Source organism: Leishmania infantum, chromosome 36, assembly GCF_000002875.2.
Source record: "Leishmania infantum JPCM5 genome chromosome 36".
In the NCBI taxonomy this organism is placed as follows: domain Eukaryota; phylum Euglenozoa; class Kinetoplastea; order Trypanosomatida; family Trypanosomatidae; genus Leishmania; species Leishmania infantum.
The window spans coordinates 238,767-256,153 of record NC_009420.2 but is presented as its reverse complement, the minus strand read 5'-3'; the positions used below and the strand labels follow the sequence as shown (position 1 = coordinate 256,153).

The following is a 17,387-nucleotide window of genomic DNA, read 5'->3' as shown; positions in this document are numbered from 1 at the left end:
GAGCGTACGCGCAGGGCGGAGTCGAGGCGACGATGACGGAAAACGGGCAAGGGGAAAGGAAGAGAGAGATGCACCAGCACGCACGCAGCCACACACCAAACCCCCAAATACTGCTGAGAAGGGAGACAGACGCTTCAACATCAGTAAGACGAAGAAAGAAGACACACACACATACCTGAGCACCAACGCGGACACGAGGCACACACAACCAAAACCAGCATGCCAAAGGGAGGGGGAAGCAAGAAGAGTGGCGGATCACCACAGACAAGATGAAGACACACACACTCCCCCCCCTCCACACATACACGCAAATACACACCAAGGGAGGAGAGGGAAAAAGGAGAGAGGACATAAAAGAGGCGAGGAGAGACAGGAGCACACAAACGAAAAGAAAGCAATGAAAAAAAAAATGAAGGGGCGACAGTGACGGAAATGTGGTAGCTTGGCGGAAGCAGGAAAGGGGAAAAAAGACGACTATAAACGAAAAGGAAGAGGCGTGTGGAGGGAGAGAACTAGAGCAGAGGCGGGAAGGAGACATATATAGGGAATGTGTGCGTGGGTACTGCCACAAGAGCATCACCCGTGCCGTTTTATTCCCGTGACAGAGGTTAAGAGTCGGGGGGCGGGGAACGGGGAAACCGTGAGGGACACCCTTTTACACACACACAACTCCAATCTCTGCTCCTATTCTTCCCATCGGTTCCTTGTTATTAAGTGACGTTATTGCGTTCTTCGTTCTCTCCGGCAACCAAAAACGAGGCAAACAGAAACGAAAAAAGACCTTTAAAAAAAGGCTTCGTTTAGCATCGCGGGCAACAGGAAGCAGACTTCACATCTGAGCACAAACACATCGGCACATGCACTCCCGAAGAGAAAGAGAGATCGAGAGAGATGCAGACAGCGGCTGAAGTCACTCGCACACACACACACACATACACACACAGCGAGAGGGGGTAAGATACATTGTCGCCCGCCCCATAGCGTAACATTTTCCCTCCACAACTAAAATGGTGAAAAGCAAAAAGTTCAAAAGCATGAGTGTATCGGTTCATTTTTTTTGGTTTAATGCGTTTTCTTTGTGTTGCTGTTTCCCTCACGAAAATACAAGTCGGGGCGAAACAAACTTAGATAAAGGAGCGCACGAACAAAATGAAAGGCCCGCAATGAGAAGCGGTCATGCATCACACAAGAGCAAAGAAGAGCGAAGGACGACGAGTAAAGACACCAAAGAAGGCAATAGAAAAAGAAAACCGTTTGGCGGATCTCTCGGGCGCAGAGACAGAGAGAGGCACACACATACAGACACAGACACCGATGAGCACACGCGCGCGCTCGCGCGAGCCCAGACCACGGCGGCGGAAAAGAAAAAGAGGCGTACACTTGTGTACGCTGCAGCTTTCAGGCGCACACAAGGACAAAAAGGGTGGGGGTGGGTGGAAATGAAATGGACAGAGAAGACAAGCGAAAGACACGAAGAAAAAAGGGCGCTCTCTGGCACGCCATCCAACCGAACAACAGACTAGAGAACTCTGGAAAAGAGAAACAACACTAAAAAAGATCTAACAAAGAGGAGACATGGAGAAGATCGCACACACAGCAAAAGACGAAGTGAGTTGAGGATTTAGCAGAGAGACAGCAAGGAGGCTCGAAGAGGGGGGCGGAGAGAAAGCACTCGCTCACACAAAAATAAGACGCGCACGCGCGTGTCTCCACTATATGAACAACAAAGACGAGCTCAGGGTAGAAACACCCCAAACAAGGGGGACAAAAGAAAAAAAAAACATGAGTAATGACGTGGAAGGGGCAAAGGGAACAAGAGAACACGGCAGAGAGGAGGAGGCATCGGGAAGAGGAAGAGAGAGGTGGGGGGAGAAGGACGTGCGCGCGGGGCCATAATGTTTGATTTTTGTTATGTTCCCTCCTTTGATTGTTCGCCTTCGGCACTTTTCTCCCTCCTCCTCTCCACTGCAGGGAACGGCGATGCGCCGTCGGCACGTCAGACGTAGAACGAAAAATGACGTTCAGCGAGAGGTAGAAGCAGCGACGACGAAGGAGAAAAGACGCGTGAGTAGTTTCACTCTTCAACGCTACTTTCTAGCTCATGAGTCTCTCTCCCCCTTGTGCTCTCTCTCTCTGCCAAGCTGTCTGTTTCCCTTGTACGAGCACCGCAAGATTTTTTTTCCAATTGGCTCCCTTCCCTTCTCTGTCTCTCCTTGTCGTCATCTCACATGTTTTCTTCTTTCATGTAGTCTTTCTTTTTGTTTCGTGTTCTTCGTTACCGCTGCTTGCTGTTGCTGTTCCACATGCGCAGAGCAGCGCTGAAAGTGTGGAAGCAGGGCACCATAACGCAAAGAGGCCGAAAAGAAGAGAAAGCGCACATGAAAAGAATACAAATAATAATAAAAAGGAAAACATCAGCATATGTCACGGCTTTTTTTTCCTTCGTCTGTCTGTGTGTGTGCGTCTTACTTATTATTATTATCATCGTTCCTGTGCATTCTACGACCTTTTGGGGGGGTTTTGTTTCTTCTTTTTTTTGGGGGGGGAGGAGTAGGGTGGAGTGGTTTACTCCTTGGGTGCGAGAGTTCTTGGGTTCGCATCGTCGCCTCCCTTCGTCCACTCTCCGCTTCTTTCGTTGTCGTTTTCGTCTGCTGTTTGTGTGTTTTTTTTTCCTCGGCATGACGCTGTATACCGTGATCGAAGCAACACCGGCGCACAAAACACACACATGCGCACGTGTAGAGAGAGAACGGAGCAGGGGAAAGAAGGGCATGAGACACTTTTGTGAATGCTGCTCCAACGACCACACATGAGAACGGTGAGAGAACCGCACGAAGGCATAAGAAACATGTTCATATGCACTCACGCATGTTTGGGAGATGGGCGGAGACATGCCATGAGTGGAAAAAGATAATGAGAGAAGAGAGGCGGCAGTGGGGGCGCTAAACAAGCAAAAGAGGGGATGAAGTGATGCTGTGTGTGTGTGCGCGCGCGCGTGAGTGTGCACGCGTGCGTGGGTGCATGGGATGAACACAAGAAGCCGCATGCGCTAATGAACACGCCATAGGGGAGAAAAGCCGAAGACGGATTTCCGCCTGACAGAAAACAAAAACAAAAAATGAAATAAGAAAAACGAAAAGGCAAACACGAGAAGAGAAGAACGCGAACGCCGCGCTGGACAGCCCCCGCGCTCCCTCACGTCCACTCTCTCTCTCCTCTTTAGCTGTTGCTGTTTTCATTTATTCACTTTTTTGGTTTGCCCTTTTCTCTCCGTCATCTATTTGTTCGGTGTGAGGTCGCGTATCAGCTAAAAAAAGCGCATGCACACGGCACGTTCATGTACGTCGTGGATGCCGCGTCAGCCGCTGGGGAAGAGTGGGGAAGGGAGGGGGAGGCCACAAACAGAACGAGAGAGAGAGAAAACCATAAGACACCTACAAGGATGTGTGTATACGTGTGTGCAAGCCAGAAACTAAAAATACTTTTGGGGAGCTTCGAACGTAGACGCACCGCAAACCGTAAGTGAAACAGGGAAGAGGGAAAAAGATATAACGGGAACGCGAGGGGAGCGGAAGGAAGGGAGAGACAAAGGCAAACAGAGAGAAGACAAGAAAGCCGAGCACAACAGAGAGGCGAGAAAGAAAAACGGTCCCGATGAAATATAGAAGAGTCAGATTTTCTTTTTGGTATCTGTGTGTGTGTGTGTGTGTGTGTTTTCGCGGCTATTGCAAAGCAGGAGAGGGAGAGAAGAAAGGAAGGGTAGTCGGGGCAAGAGAGCTAGAGGAAGGGCGTTTGGAACGGCACGGGTGGGAAAAAAAAAACATGAAAACATGAAAATCGAGAGAGGAATGGCGAAGATCGAGAAAGACCGAGGTGGGGAAAAGTAAAATGAAGAAGAGAGGGAGAAAGGGGGAAACGACACACACACACAGTCAAAATGAGCACAAGCACGCCACAGCACAAAACCAAGAGAATGAATTAGGAAAAAGGGAGTCAAAGAAAATAAAACGAAAAAGGAAAAGGGACAAGAGGGATCACAGAGCGAAATAAAAAGGGGGAGTAAAGCAGCAACAAAAAAAAAAGAACCCAAGAAAAGTGTTTGTCTGCGCAACATGAATCGCACGCACCGCTCACCTCTCCTTGGCAGCTGTCTCAAAATATACCGTACCTGGGAGTTTTCGGTCTTGGTCATCTAAAGGGAGAAAGCCTCGCCGTAGAACAGATGGCGCCGTTCCTTACTTATTCGCCTCGCTTTTTTTTGCTCCTTCTTGGTCAGCGTTTTTGGGGTTCGTCCGTTACCATTCCTTCAACTTGTGCTTTGGGTGAAGGGCAGCTCACAAACACGCGCGCACAAGACATGAAGGACGAGAACAACAACAAAAAGGCGTCAGATGGCACACTGCCACCGAGCCGGTGAATCGGAGAGACACGCACGAAGGCGAGTGCGGAGGTGACGCCGGAGGAGGAGGCGGAGGAGGAGAAAGAAGTGGGAGCATGACGACGAACAAGTCGTAAGGACGAGGAGGAACGGAAAGCGAGCGTTGTGTATGATGGTGAGGCGGGATGGGGAGGGGGAAGAGGAGGAAGGAAAGGAGCGGAAGAGTATGGCTAACATATGAGGCGGCGAACGAAAGAATCAGTGAAAGACAAAGGTCGAGAGAAGGCGAAACAACAAAAAGTAAGTGAGCGGAAAAAAGAGAGGGAGTCTACGTGAGAGGAGAACAAGCAGTATGGAGGGAGAAGAGAGAGAGAAAGCTATATAGCAAATGCAATACCAAAATGGGAAAACAGAAAGGCAGCGGGACCAATGAAACAACGACAACGGAGAAAAAAGGAAAGAAAGGGGCTGGGTGGTGGTGGTGCTCTTAAAGCAAAAAAAAAAAGAAAAACGGAAAGAGAGTATGATCAGGAAGAAAAGTAAAAGTTTCGGCTATACAAACAACAAGAGCGAAAAGTGGGGAAAAACAAAGAGGAAGAGGAGCGAGTATGTGCTGCGACTTGGGAACCCGACGGTAGTGGATGGTGCAAAAAGAAAGAGATGGTCTCGGGCATGAAATCGTGAGAGGTCCATATCCGCAAGCATGATCGAGAGAAGAGTAAATCACAGTCGCGACAGAGGCCGCGTTTGAAAAGCACACAAAAATGGGCAGAGCACGGAAGCACGAAGTAGTAGAACGAATAGCCCATCTCTTTCCTTTTCGTGATGTTCTTCGTCCACATCATTCATCACCCAGCAGAACGAGAACACCAAAATGAAACCTGCACCACATCATCTCCTCTCCATACCGCGCAAACCTACACGCACGCATGCGCAGACGCAGGCGCAGGCGCGTGTGTTCTCTTATACGCACAGCGCGCCGACCATGTGTCTGCGCGCTGGCGCACGTGTGTTGTGCCTGTGTGCTTCTATTCCTGTATAGCACGGCATCTGCGATTTGTCGCGCAAAAGGGCGACGGAGCGGAGAGCGGCATGAGGGCAAAGGGGAAAAGGATCAAGCGAAAAAAAAAAAGAAAAAGCAGCAAGCCGCATGGGAGAGAAAGCAGAAGAAAAACCATATATGATGCCAAGAAGCGATGAACTGCCAGAGACACGCTACCGCTCCTCTTTTTGTCCTCCCTGCTCGCCGAGGAGGGGAGAGGGTTTTCGTGTGGGTGTGTAGTGTTTTGTAGTCGTACCGCGCCAAAGGGATGATGGAGGTTGTGCGAGTGGTGGTGTGTGAGGCCAGCGAAAACAAAAACGCTTGTAAAGGAATGAGGTAGTAAATCCGCGCATGGGGTTGTGCAATCCAAAGATCTGCGAGATGCACCCGTCCCCACTGGAACTGCGCAGTCATGCAGCTCCCACCCCGCCCCACCCTCCTCTCTCTGCTCTGCTTCCTTTCCCTCCCTTTTTTCTCCACCTGTGTTCTTTGGAGGAAGAAAGCTAGTCTGCGTATATGAGAGATAGAAACTTGTGAAAGGCACACCTGCACAGTATCGAACGCCGGTTACAGGCGCGTTGAGCAGCGCGAACAAAACACATGAGTGTGCATGTGGGCTTGTATAGTGGGAGCAGACACACGGAGAGTAGTTAGCGCTGAGAGACACGCTAGCAAATCGATAAAAAAAAAGAAGACAGCACGATCAACAAGTGTAGGCACACAGAGTCAGAAGAAAGAGTACGCGCCAATAAAAAGCGCGACAACATTGCTCCACGTACAGGGAACACGTCCTTGTCGCAGTGTCTTATTTTGTTATATCTTAATATTCGAATTAAAGGAGTACGCCGACGGAGACGTGGCGGTGCTCATTGTACCGCCCTGTATAAGAAAGCACGTGCAGCACGAAACAAACGCACGGATGGAAGAGCGAACCGATACACAGAGAGACCTCTGCTAGACTAGGGTGGCCGCCTTCACGGCACTGTTTCCTTCTTATTGCTCAATCCAAACCCCCTTTTACCTCGCCGTTTCACCGCTTCGTATATTTTTCATATTCTGGCACTGTTGAAGACCAATGAACAGAAGAGGGGAAAAAAATAGCTGAGAACGAAAGACTTGAGAAACGGGGGAGGGGGTGCATCAGGACGAGTATATGGGAGAGCCGAAACGAGTGGAGAGAGAAGGGAGACACATCTACATATAGGCCAAAAACTGAGAAGACTGAAGAGGGAAAAAAAAACACAAAGATGCGGCGGATACACACACGAAGGAATACGCGTGTGTAGGTCACCTCCTTTTCAGGACAAGGGCGGCGGTATGATTGCCCACTGTCTTTTCTCATGTCTTGTTGTATAGTTTTGCTTCTCAGGCAAACAGATAATGAAGCGCTTCACATTATCGATGCACTCCGTTACATCTTTTATTTCTCCTTTTTTTTTTGCTGCGGCACCAGTGATGTCCTTGTCACGTCTTTTAGGACTTCTAGTTCTCGTTTTCGACGGTTACTAGTGCTCCTCTTGAAAACCACTGTGTCTCTCTATGCTCTTGCCTCTGCAGAGTGCACACAAATCGCTTGAGTAGGCAGGTACGATGGCGTGCGCGTTGCACAGCAGTTCATCCTTTGCTCGCAGAAAAAAGGTGTGGAAGCTCAACCTGGGGAGGAGGGGCACAGCGAACAATAGCAACAAGAGAGAGGGTGACAAAAGACCCTATGGAACGTCAGTCTGTTCGCATCTTCGCTACACTTTTCCGTGATAGTGGCTATTTTAGGATGCAAACCTTTTGGCGCGAAAGCGAACAGAAGAGAGGGAAGGGGTTCGAGAGGGAGGCTGAGCAAGTTAGTGCAAGAAAAGCAACCGTCAAACGAACAAACGTGAACATAACCTTCCACAGAAACGAAAAAGAAAACGAAGAGGAACGAGAAAACGCACAGGTAAGAGTCAACCGGAAAAAGGGAACAAAACAAATACGCAACAGAGTGGAAAAGAAAACATATACATATATAGAGAAGCCCACAGTTTCAGATCAAGCAAAAAGCAACACAAACGAAAAGTAGGCAAAATCGAGGAGAAAAAGAAGAAAAGGCCAAGTACGCGAGCGCGGTAAGCAAACGCGAAGTAGAAGAGCGTCCGCGCAAGCGCACGCGCCACGCCTTTTTTTTTTGCCTTTCGCAAAGAGGCAGAACAAGGTGGAGCAAGGAGCGATTTCGAAGGGGATGGCCATGCAAAAGACATCCATACATACTCAGAAAGAAAGAGACACATCACACAAGCAACTGTACAGCCTCGCGATGATGTCGCCAGCTTTAGAGCTGCGTATCTGTGCGTGTGTTTGTGTGAATAAAGAAACCGGGATACGAGGTATCCGACTGGTGCGCAGTCTGTTGTGTCTTTTTTGTTACCCCCTCCCCCTCGCTTATGACCTCGTCGACCCGTTCCCTTTTGTAGGCTAAGGGCCGCGGATGCGCCTGTGACGATAGTTCATGAGGCGATTGCAATGTGCGATGGACGTTGGGTTCGACGTTGCTTTTCCCCCATCAGAGTGTGCTCGGCAACGATGCGTTGCGTGTCCGAGCATGTTTGCTGTGTGTGGGGGGAGAGGGAGGAGGAAGGAGGTGATTCGGCTACGTCTCGGCATTCTTCGCTTTCTTCCGCGTCACGCGTGCGTGCACTTATACTCCTCCTGCCTTCGAAAGTAGACAAGAGAGGGGTAATGGCGCAGACAGGCGCTCACGCGGACTGTCTGATTGACGTAGCGCGCTGTAAAAAGGCTTTCTCGATGGTCGTGGCGTTTGGTTTGTCTGCGTTCGGCTCTCCACCTGCTCGCATGCGTCGCTGTGCCGCGTCCCCCTCTCGTGGCGCTTGCGTATTCTTTTGAAATGGCGGCGCCCAAGAAGAAGAACAAAAGCGGTGGGGCAACAAGGTGCAGGGGAGCCCAAAGTGGTGGTGGTAGTCGGAGAGCAAAACACAACGCACGATATCAGACAAAGTAAGTAGAAGGGGGAGCGAGGCTGAAGGTCGAAGTGGGGAGGAGAGAGCGGTACGTGAGCACACACACATGTACATACAAACACGCATACAAGAGAAAGGGGTGTGTGGGGGGGGGGGCAGAGAAAAAATGAACAAAAGGCCAGAAAGAAAGGGCAAAACAAGTAAAGGCGCAAACGAAATGCAGGTCCACGAGACGCGGGAAAAGACTCACAGCCAGAGGAAGGAAGACAATGAGAAACCGAACCATAAAATGCAAAAAAAAAATACAAACAAACGAACAAAATGGAAAGGATGAAGGGGAGAGGCAGGGCAGCTGAGAAAGGAATAGGCAAGAAAGGCAGACGGTTGACCAACAAAAAAAAAGGTTGTATGGGAACACAACAAGGGGATGGGGCATTCACGGCAGTAAACAAAATCAAAGCATGTAAAAAAACGAAAAAGAAAAAAAAAGATGCAGAAAAAAAGAAAGGGAGGGGAAAACACAGTTTGAAGCGAAGCAACAGAGGCACGGAGGAAACAAACCAAAACCGAAGATGAGCACTACACATGAACACTCAACAGGAACAGAGATGCAAAACAAACGGGAAGAAATGGAGAAGTGGGGAGGGGGGAGGAGGCGCGCAAGCAGTGTGCTTGGTAGCTCTCTTCTTCACTATTTGTGTGTGTGTGTGTGTGTGTGAGGGTGGGTGGTTATGGCCAGCGCATCGGTTCATCATTCTCCGTTCGAAGGAACGCACGTGGCAATGAATGATGACCCTTTGGCGCACACAGCACGTCTATCATTACTTTGCATTGTGAGGGTGTCAAGTTGAACAGCGAGTAAAAAAGAAAGAGGGAAAGTGAGGAACAGAGAAAAAAAAAGGTGAAGAGAGAGTGCGGAAAAGACAGGGTTCCACAAGAATCTTCGAGTGTCGTAGAGTACGAGCCACAAAGACAAACAGAGAGACGGGTGGGGTGCGCATTTTGGGGGAGAGAGGGAGTGTGCGGAGGGGCTGAGGAGCAAGACGCATCATATTCGAGAAACGTGAGAGAGTTAGGTGAACACAAAAAAAAAACATAAAAAGAAATCATTCAAGAAGAGAGCGCAAAAAGACACGCGAAGAAGAAAAAGGGGGAGAGACAAGGACAAAACTCATAAACGCACACACGCGAAAAAAAAGAAGAATCGAATCAGGGCACTCACAATAAAGTGAAGCCCTCACATGGCCGCTCACACACACAGACAGACAGACAGACAGTCAGTCAGACGACAGAAAAAGCACAAGCAAAAAAAAAAACTGCGCAAAAAAAAAGATTCAACCCGTTGAAGAAGGTGACAGAAAACAGAGATACGGGAAAGTAGGTCGAAACCACACAGACGAAGACGGCTGTTGGAAACCGCAAGCGGAGAAATACCATACAAAAGAAAAGGGTAAAAAGACACGCAGACATGACAGACAAACACAGAAGCACAGGCACGCCAAATAAAAAAAAAAGGGCAGCAAGAAAGCGAAAGAGGGGCAGAAAAGGAGAGAGGGAGTGTGCACAAACAGGAAGAAAACGAGAGAGACAACTAAAAAGAGGCGCGTATGGAAACAAAACGCGCAAAGATAACAGAACAAAAGGGGGAAGGGTACCTTTTAAACTTGAAAGACTATACAGCAAAGAAAAGCGAAGCAAAGGAGAGCCAAACAGGAAAGGAGGCCAGACGAAAAGTGTGGGGAAAGGAAGCAGAATAGCTGTACATATAGGTGATGACGGTCACACACACAGACACGCACACACACACGCTGAGACACAGAGACATAGCATAAACCTCCGGAAGTACACAACGAAGCAAGCAGCGAGTAACACGCGTGGACGGACAATCGGAAAGCACACGAGGTGTGAAAAGAGGACAGCAACGGAGAGAGCAAAAAAAAAAGGTCACCAGGCTGCTCAATACGCTTCTGTCCACCCACACACACACACGCTCATATAAATACAGATAAGCAATGGTCCTCGATAAAATTTGCTCGAGCTCTTTCCATTTTTTTTTCGATTTTTCCATCCTCGTGTTTCTCTTTGTTGTGCCTCCCATGGAATGTGCCTAGAATCCTGTACGCAGAGAGGGTGGGTGTGTGACAAAGGATTCATGCGTGCGTGAGCGCGTATGTATACGCGTGTGAACTGTCGCGAGGACAGGCACAAGTAGAACAGCATACAAGGAAAAAAGACGAGTAAAAAATCCCCCGATGCTATTTCGCTGATGTGCTGGTGAGCGTGTGCGCCTACCTAGCCAATCCCTGACCATTTTCATTCAGCCCACGCAGTAGCCCTTTGCACTTTCTTGCCGCGAGAGTAAAAATGGGGAGGCGAAAGGAGAGCGACGGGCCTCGAGACAAGAATAAGGAGACGAGGAAACCCGCTTATCTCACAGATGAGAAAACAAAATACAAAGTCTTCCCTTTTCTAATTGAGCAAAGGCACGCGTATGGCGAGAGCTTTCATTGCACGCATTCCGTGTGTGCTTGTGTGTGTGTGTGTTTGTCTGGTGTGCGCATCGTGTTCTATGGGTTCTTTTTTCTTTTTTTGCTTCGCTCCTCGCCCGTTTTCTCTTCGAATACGTTTTCTTCCTTTTCATTGCCTTTTTCCCCTTTGCTCTTCATGGGTGAGTGGCGCGGTGTGTGTTTTCTTCGTCCAGAAGCAGAAGTGGAGAAAAGGGCACGTCTAAAACGAAAACCCTCCCCCAGAAAAGAAGAAAAAGGCAGCGTAAAGGGGAACAAGAGCGCTACACGCTGTATTACGTTAATGCCAATCTCTACGCAAGCCGTCTCAAAAAAAAAAGGAGCCCCAGCTAGTCTGCGAACAACATCACGCGCCCTGCGGTCGTCGTCTTTTTCCTGCTCGCGGTCACGCGTTTGGCGCACACGTGATGATGGGGGATGTGTGCCGCCTTTCGTGGGTGTGCCTGTTGCGCTTTGTCTTTCGGGCGGTGCGCCGACGGAGGGGGGAGGGCGGGGCACCGAAACGATGTGTTTTGGGTCACCGGCCGCCTAGAGAGAAACCAAACGATCCGAAAGGAGCCCAAACGTCGAACGGAAGGTTGCTCCTTTCCATACACCCATCAGTGCGCATGCCCACACACACGCACACACGCAGACACGCACATACACGGCATCCAAGAGCAAGTTCACACCGGACAACGACACGCCGCGACGGCGGCGCTGACGTCAACGCCATCTGAGAGTCGACACACGCAACGAAGAGACAACAAGAAACACACAGAAGAGAGAGCGAGAGTGAACGGCGAGCGCAGAAAGTAGCCGCACGCGGGAAAACAGAGAGGGGTGGCGAGGGGCTTTAAACGGCGGTTGGGAGGGGGAGCGAGAAACGCAAAACGACACAAACACAGCGCCACGCGCGCAGCCAATGCGCCATCCACGGCGTTTCTTCCTTCCGTTTTTCTTCTTTGTAGTTCGTCTTCGTCCGTCGAGCAGGGAAAGAGAGAAAGAGGGGACAACGGAATAAAGATCTAACGGAGAGACAGCATGAAAAAGATGATCGGAAAAAAAAGAAACGAGAGAGCACAGTAATCCAAAAAGAAGCGAACATTTAAACAGGAAGAGAGAGACACGGTCAATGTAAAGTAAGCAAGAGGCGCAGGGAAACCGGCAATGATTGAGCATGTACACACACGCATAGCCAGCTCCAAGCCACAAGCAGCAATCACGCACCGTCCCCCTCCACAGATTCCGCGCAAACAGCATGCAGAAAAAAAAAGAGGGGGCAGCGTTGAGACATGATGACGAGGATGGCCGAAGCGAGACGATACGAGAGAGGCAAGACAGAAGGCAGAAGAAAAAAGGGACCACGCTTACAAAAAAAAAACGTCGCATGCCAAAGTGAAAAAAAAAAGGGAAAGCGCTGTGTGCAACAGCAAAAATAGAACACCGTCACGGCGACATGAGCCACATGACGAAGTGGGGTTAGTGGCTCTGGAATCCAAGAAGAGCGCAGCAACCGAACGGCATCCAGGCACGAAGTGCACACGCACACAGTTCATCTGCGTTTGGGGGTAACGCGTTTGTCTGTGTGGCGTGTTGTACTCTCGTCAGAGGACGGCGGTTAGAGCCGGTAGACCTTCTCCATCTGGTTCTTTCCTTTTGAGTCGCTTCTTTTTCATCTCTTGCCATCAGGCGCCTACTCGATCGCCACCCCTGCATCTTTCTCGTCGGACTTCATGATTCCCTCGCCGGCCACCCCTTCCATCGCCTTTGCAGCCGCCTGCGCGGCAGCTTCGGCTGCCTCGGCATCCTTGCGCTCCTTGAGCTCTTGTTCAGTCGGTAGCACGTGAAGGAACCTGCAGGACTCGCCGAGGCGGCACATGTCCTTCAGACGAAAGTGTGCGCAGTGCTGCATACGTTTTCGGGTCGGCACGGTGTTCATCTCCTGCTCGTATTGCTTCTGATACGCCTTGGCTCCCTCCGTTATGAGTAGGTTGCCACCGGGGTAGTCTCTCCACGTGTCAAAGCTGTTCTGATTGAAGACGCGTACCGTCATGTCAGCAGGCAGGCGCGGCACATCGGCCATGGCCTCGATGTTGTTGATGTGCGTCGCGTTTGCGCTGTTCTCCCGCACCGCCTCCAGGTCGGAGACGGAGCAGTGGATGTCCTCGCACTCTTCCCCTTTCTCGCACTCGGCGCCCTCCAGAATCGGCGCGCACAGCTTGAACTTCATCTTAAAGTTATCGCCGTGGTCGTTGAACATGTTCACGTATTCGGCGCTGCCCTTCGTCACGTAGACAGACCCCGACGGCACTTTGTAGTAGCGAGTCAACGTCGGGTCGTAGCAGTGCACAAAAAAGCCTGCGGAGTATGCCTTCTTACCTTCCTTCTTCACCTCCTTTGCCTCCACTTGTGGCCACGTGTACTCGAGACCGGCGATGTGCACCTTATCGCACCCGCTGCCGTGCATGCACCCCTTGGGGCAGAGGAAGCTAAGGCATAGCACCAGTTTCGTCGTCTTGGGATCAAACTTTGGCGCCAGCGAAGAGTCATTCTTCTCCTTTGGCCTCTCGTTCTTACTCGTCTTTTCCGACTTGCTGTCCTCAATGACGCTAGGGACGTTGCTCGCCGAAGCGCCGTTGCTGTGCGACTGCTGATGAAGCTGAGGGCGAATGTCAGCCATGGTGCTGTAAATGCGGTTCAGCTTGATGCTGATGATCTTCTTTGTTTCGGGGTGGATTAGATGCACGGTCGGCGTCTTTTCCGGCACGGCATTGTTGCTGCTATAGTGGTGCTGCTGGTTGTAGAAGTAGTTGTTGTGCACTTGTCGATGGAACTGGCCACCATATCCGCTGTGCATGCCGCCGCGTCCACGTCCGCCATGGTAACGCGGATGGCCACCGGCGTGACCGCCCATGTACTGGTTGGTGCTGTTACTGTTGCCCTGCTGGTTGTAGCGCATAGGCGGCGGTGGCGGCTGAGTCTGCGGGGCCATCACCGAAGGGAAGAACTGCTGGTTCAGCGGAGACTGGTGCTGCTGCGTGTATCCGTACGGGAACATCTGCTGCTGAGGCATGTATTGCTGTGACGGTATGAAGTCCATTGCTCCCTTCCCGGCGTTTGGGCCTGCGGTGCTGGGGTACGCCAGGTAGGGCTGCTGCTGCTGATATCCATACTGAGAGGGAAACATCTGCTGCTGCGGCATCTGATGGTGTTGCTGCTGCAGATGATGCTGCGGCATCTGGTGCTGCTGACGCTGTTGCGGGGGTTGGTTGTTGCGGTACACCATCTGCTGGTTACCACTGTTGGCGATATCCATCGGGAACATTTTTGTCTTCGTCGTGGGAGTCCGTTGAAGTTGTTTTTTACTTTGTGTATCTGGTCAAACACCACAGTTACCGTGGTGCTGCGCAGACGTGCCCGCCTGTGTTTTTTTTTGTTTGACGCTGGTCCTTTTGAGTATCGTTGATGAGGAGCGACTTGACGGGGCGCGTGCGGAGGGCAGGGGCAAGGTCGCGATCTCTCTTGTCACACAGCGAATCCACAGACACGCACACAGACAGTGCTGCACGTGTGCCGAATGCCGGCCAACCGGCAAAAATACGCCGAGATCAGCACCGCGAAATCAGCGTGAGAGGTAAAGGAATGGGGGAAGAGGGAAGTGAGACAAAAGGAAAGATCAGGATACAAACAAAAAAGAAAACGTCGAGAGGAAGCAAAGAAAAAAGAGGCGTGTTTCTGTGAGTAAGGGAGGTAGGAGGACAGACGCACACGCACAAGAGAAACGGACGAGCGAATACCCAACGAAACAGATTATGATGTAAGAGAGAGGGAGGGGGGGAAGGAGAGATGGCAAAGTCGAACTGAAAAGGGACAAAAAACGAGAAAAGGGGGGGGGGGCAGAGAAAGGCGAGGGGAAGGGGAGAGAACGACAACAGTGAGGGTAAGATACAACGAGAGAGAAGGAAAAACGGAGACGCCTCGAATGAAAGAGAGGCCGAAAAAAGGCCTTGGCTGATGGAGACAATGACGATGAAAGATGTAGAGACCAGGAGAGGGAGGCAGGGAGGGACTTCGGCGGTGTAGTCACAGTGTGTACTAACCTACAACCAGCGATATGGAATTCCTCTCTTTTTCTACTCGGCGAGGCAGCGGCACCGTGAAGACTCTTTTTGTGTGTTTCTTTTTCTTTTGTTTGCCCTCTTTGTTATGTGTGTGTGTGTGTGTGCGCGCGCGTGTGCGTGCCTTTGCCCCTCTCTTTGCACAAAGGACAACACACAAAAACGCAAGTACAAAACAAAAACACGATGTAGACAGCTGCAGACCGATATAGCGGAGAAGAGCGTTGGGGCGGGAGAACACCAACCAGGCACGAACAAAACAGAGCCACGACGACTCAAGCCAACGCGCAACACAAAACCAAAGAAAACAACAACAAAAAAAAAGGAAGAGAGAAAGGGAAAAAACACCTCAACAGAAGAATTGCAGACGAAAGAGAGGAAAATGAAAAGTGGCGAGCAGCGTGATACCGCCGTGGGCAACACTGGGTGTGTGCGAGCCTCGCCAACAAAGCGAAACAAACAAGATAGAAAAAAAAAACAGATGAACAGAAATGCACACAGAGAAAGAAGAAGGCGAAGGGAACGGGATTCGGCTCCGCCAGCGAGTCAACAAGAGCGATATAAGAAGAAAGAAAGAATGCGCTGAATGCGGGAATGGACAACCAACAAACGAATCAGACCGGTGCTGCAGTATGGGGCGGGGTGGCAGGGAAGAGAGAAAGAGAGGGGGTCCGTGATATATTCAAAGGCACGAAAATACGTGGATGGAGGACAAACACACAAAGGCAGGAGAGAAAAAAGGGGAGAGTGGGGATAGAGACAGACAAACAGTGTGATGGGTGAGAAGGCGAAGAACAACAATCAGTCGAGTGAAGGAGAAGCGATTGCTCAGTGTACACGTCGAAGGATGTTGACGAGTTTGTGAGGGCGTACACACACACTTAGTAAACGGATGCGCACACCTCGCCGGATCCAATGGGGCCCGAAAAGCCGCACAGAAAGTTCCAAACGCAGGCGCTGAGAGAGAGAGAGAGTGATCAATAAGCAAACGCTCTCAATGGAGCCACACGGTAGCGAAACTGAAAAAAAAAAGAGAGGGAAGGAGGGAGGGAAGAAGAGGGGGGGGCCGGGGCCGCAACAGACGATGAGCAAGCAGAGCGCCGATCTGCGCCGAAAAACAAACGCAAACGATGAAGAACAAGAAGAAAAAAATCGAAATGAGGAAAAGATATATATATATATAATGTCACCGTCTTACCATATGAGAGAAGAAATGGTTAGTGTCTACTTTTGATATGCGCAGGACGCGTGTGTGTTTCGGTTTGTGGCTTTTTCTCCCGTCCTCTTCGGTTCTCCTCACGCCTTCGGGCTCTCTTTCGTTTGTCTACGAAGAACGTACGCGCCGGTATGCGAGTGTGGTAAGGGGAGGGGGAGAGTAGTTTTTAGGGGATGTTTTCTACGTGTAAGAAGGAGACAGCGCGAAACAAAAACAACGAGACCGAGTCTGAGGAAGATGCGTTGTTTGCTTCCTTGGTCTCTGTGTCACGGGACAGGTGATAATAGCGGAGCTGTGTAACGAGCGCTATCCTGTACACGAATCGTGACGAAGGCGTCTCCTCCCTCTTGTGGTCGGTTCCGTTCTTCTGCGCTGCTTTGGCCAATAACGAGCTGCGTTGCGGCCGCAGAAAAGGAGAGACGAAGCGGAAAGGAAAAGAATACCAGCGAGGAAACAAACACGGAAACCAAAAAAAAAGTGCGAGCACGGCGCCGCGTCCTTTAGTTTCCTTCTCCTCTTCGGGTATGAGCGAAAAAAAAAAAGCACAGCAGCTCGTCAACTCCGGTGTACCTTCTTTGCTTTCCCTCCGTGCTTCTCGGTCTTGCTTTCAAACCGTGACGGCACTTTACAATGCTCCCAACACTACCACACTCACACACGCATGCACGCGTAGGGGAAGTATCGGGGCGAAGAGAAGTTTAGCGGCGGCGGACAGGGAGGTTGGAGTGCGACGAGACACGGAGCTAGACAGAGTGCGTATGGGTGTATCTGTGTCGGATGCGGTGGGAAGGTAAGGGGCAAATCAGAAAACAAACGGCAAGGGCAACGGCACGGGAACGAGGGGAGAGAAGACGCAGTGAAGCTGAAGCGACGAAAAGGAGAAAAGCGGGAATAGAGACTCAGCAGGGTGAAAGAGAGAGAGGCAGGGAGAGAGGGAGAGGTGCAACTCGACCTACGTAAAAGCAAACAAACGGAGAGAGATATATAAAAGCGACGAAAGAGGACTAAGAACCAGAGTAGACACGCTACAGGCGAGAAAGGGTTGTATTTCCGAAGTAAAGGGGGAGAGGCAAGAAAAGAGAGAAGAATTCAGAAAAACGGCGAGGCTTTTCAAAATGCGCTTGACATCAACGTTTTGATTGATTTTCTTCCTACTCTCTCCTCGTGTTCTGTGT

General features: G+C 50.5%; 1 protein-coding gene across 1 annotated transcript; it reads right to left on the bottom strand.

Moving 5' to 3' along the window:
• Window positions 1–12,571: 12,571 nt before the first annotated feature.
• LINJ_36_0800 (conserved hypothetical protein) lies at window positions 12,572–14,203 on the bottom strand (the record flags this gene model as incomplete). Its single annotated transcript, XM_001469492.1, has 1 exon — window positions 12,572–14,203. One exon carries the CDS (start codon window positions 14,201–14,203, stop codon window positions 12,572–12,574), a length of 1,632 nt encoding a protein of 543 aa, XP_001469529.1.
• Window positions 14,204–17,387: the final 3,184 nt, after the last annotated feature.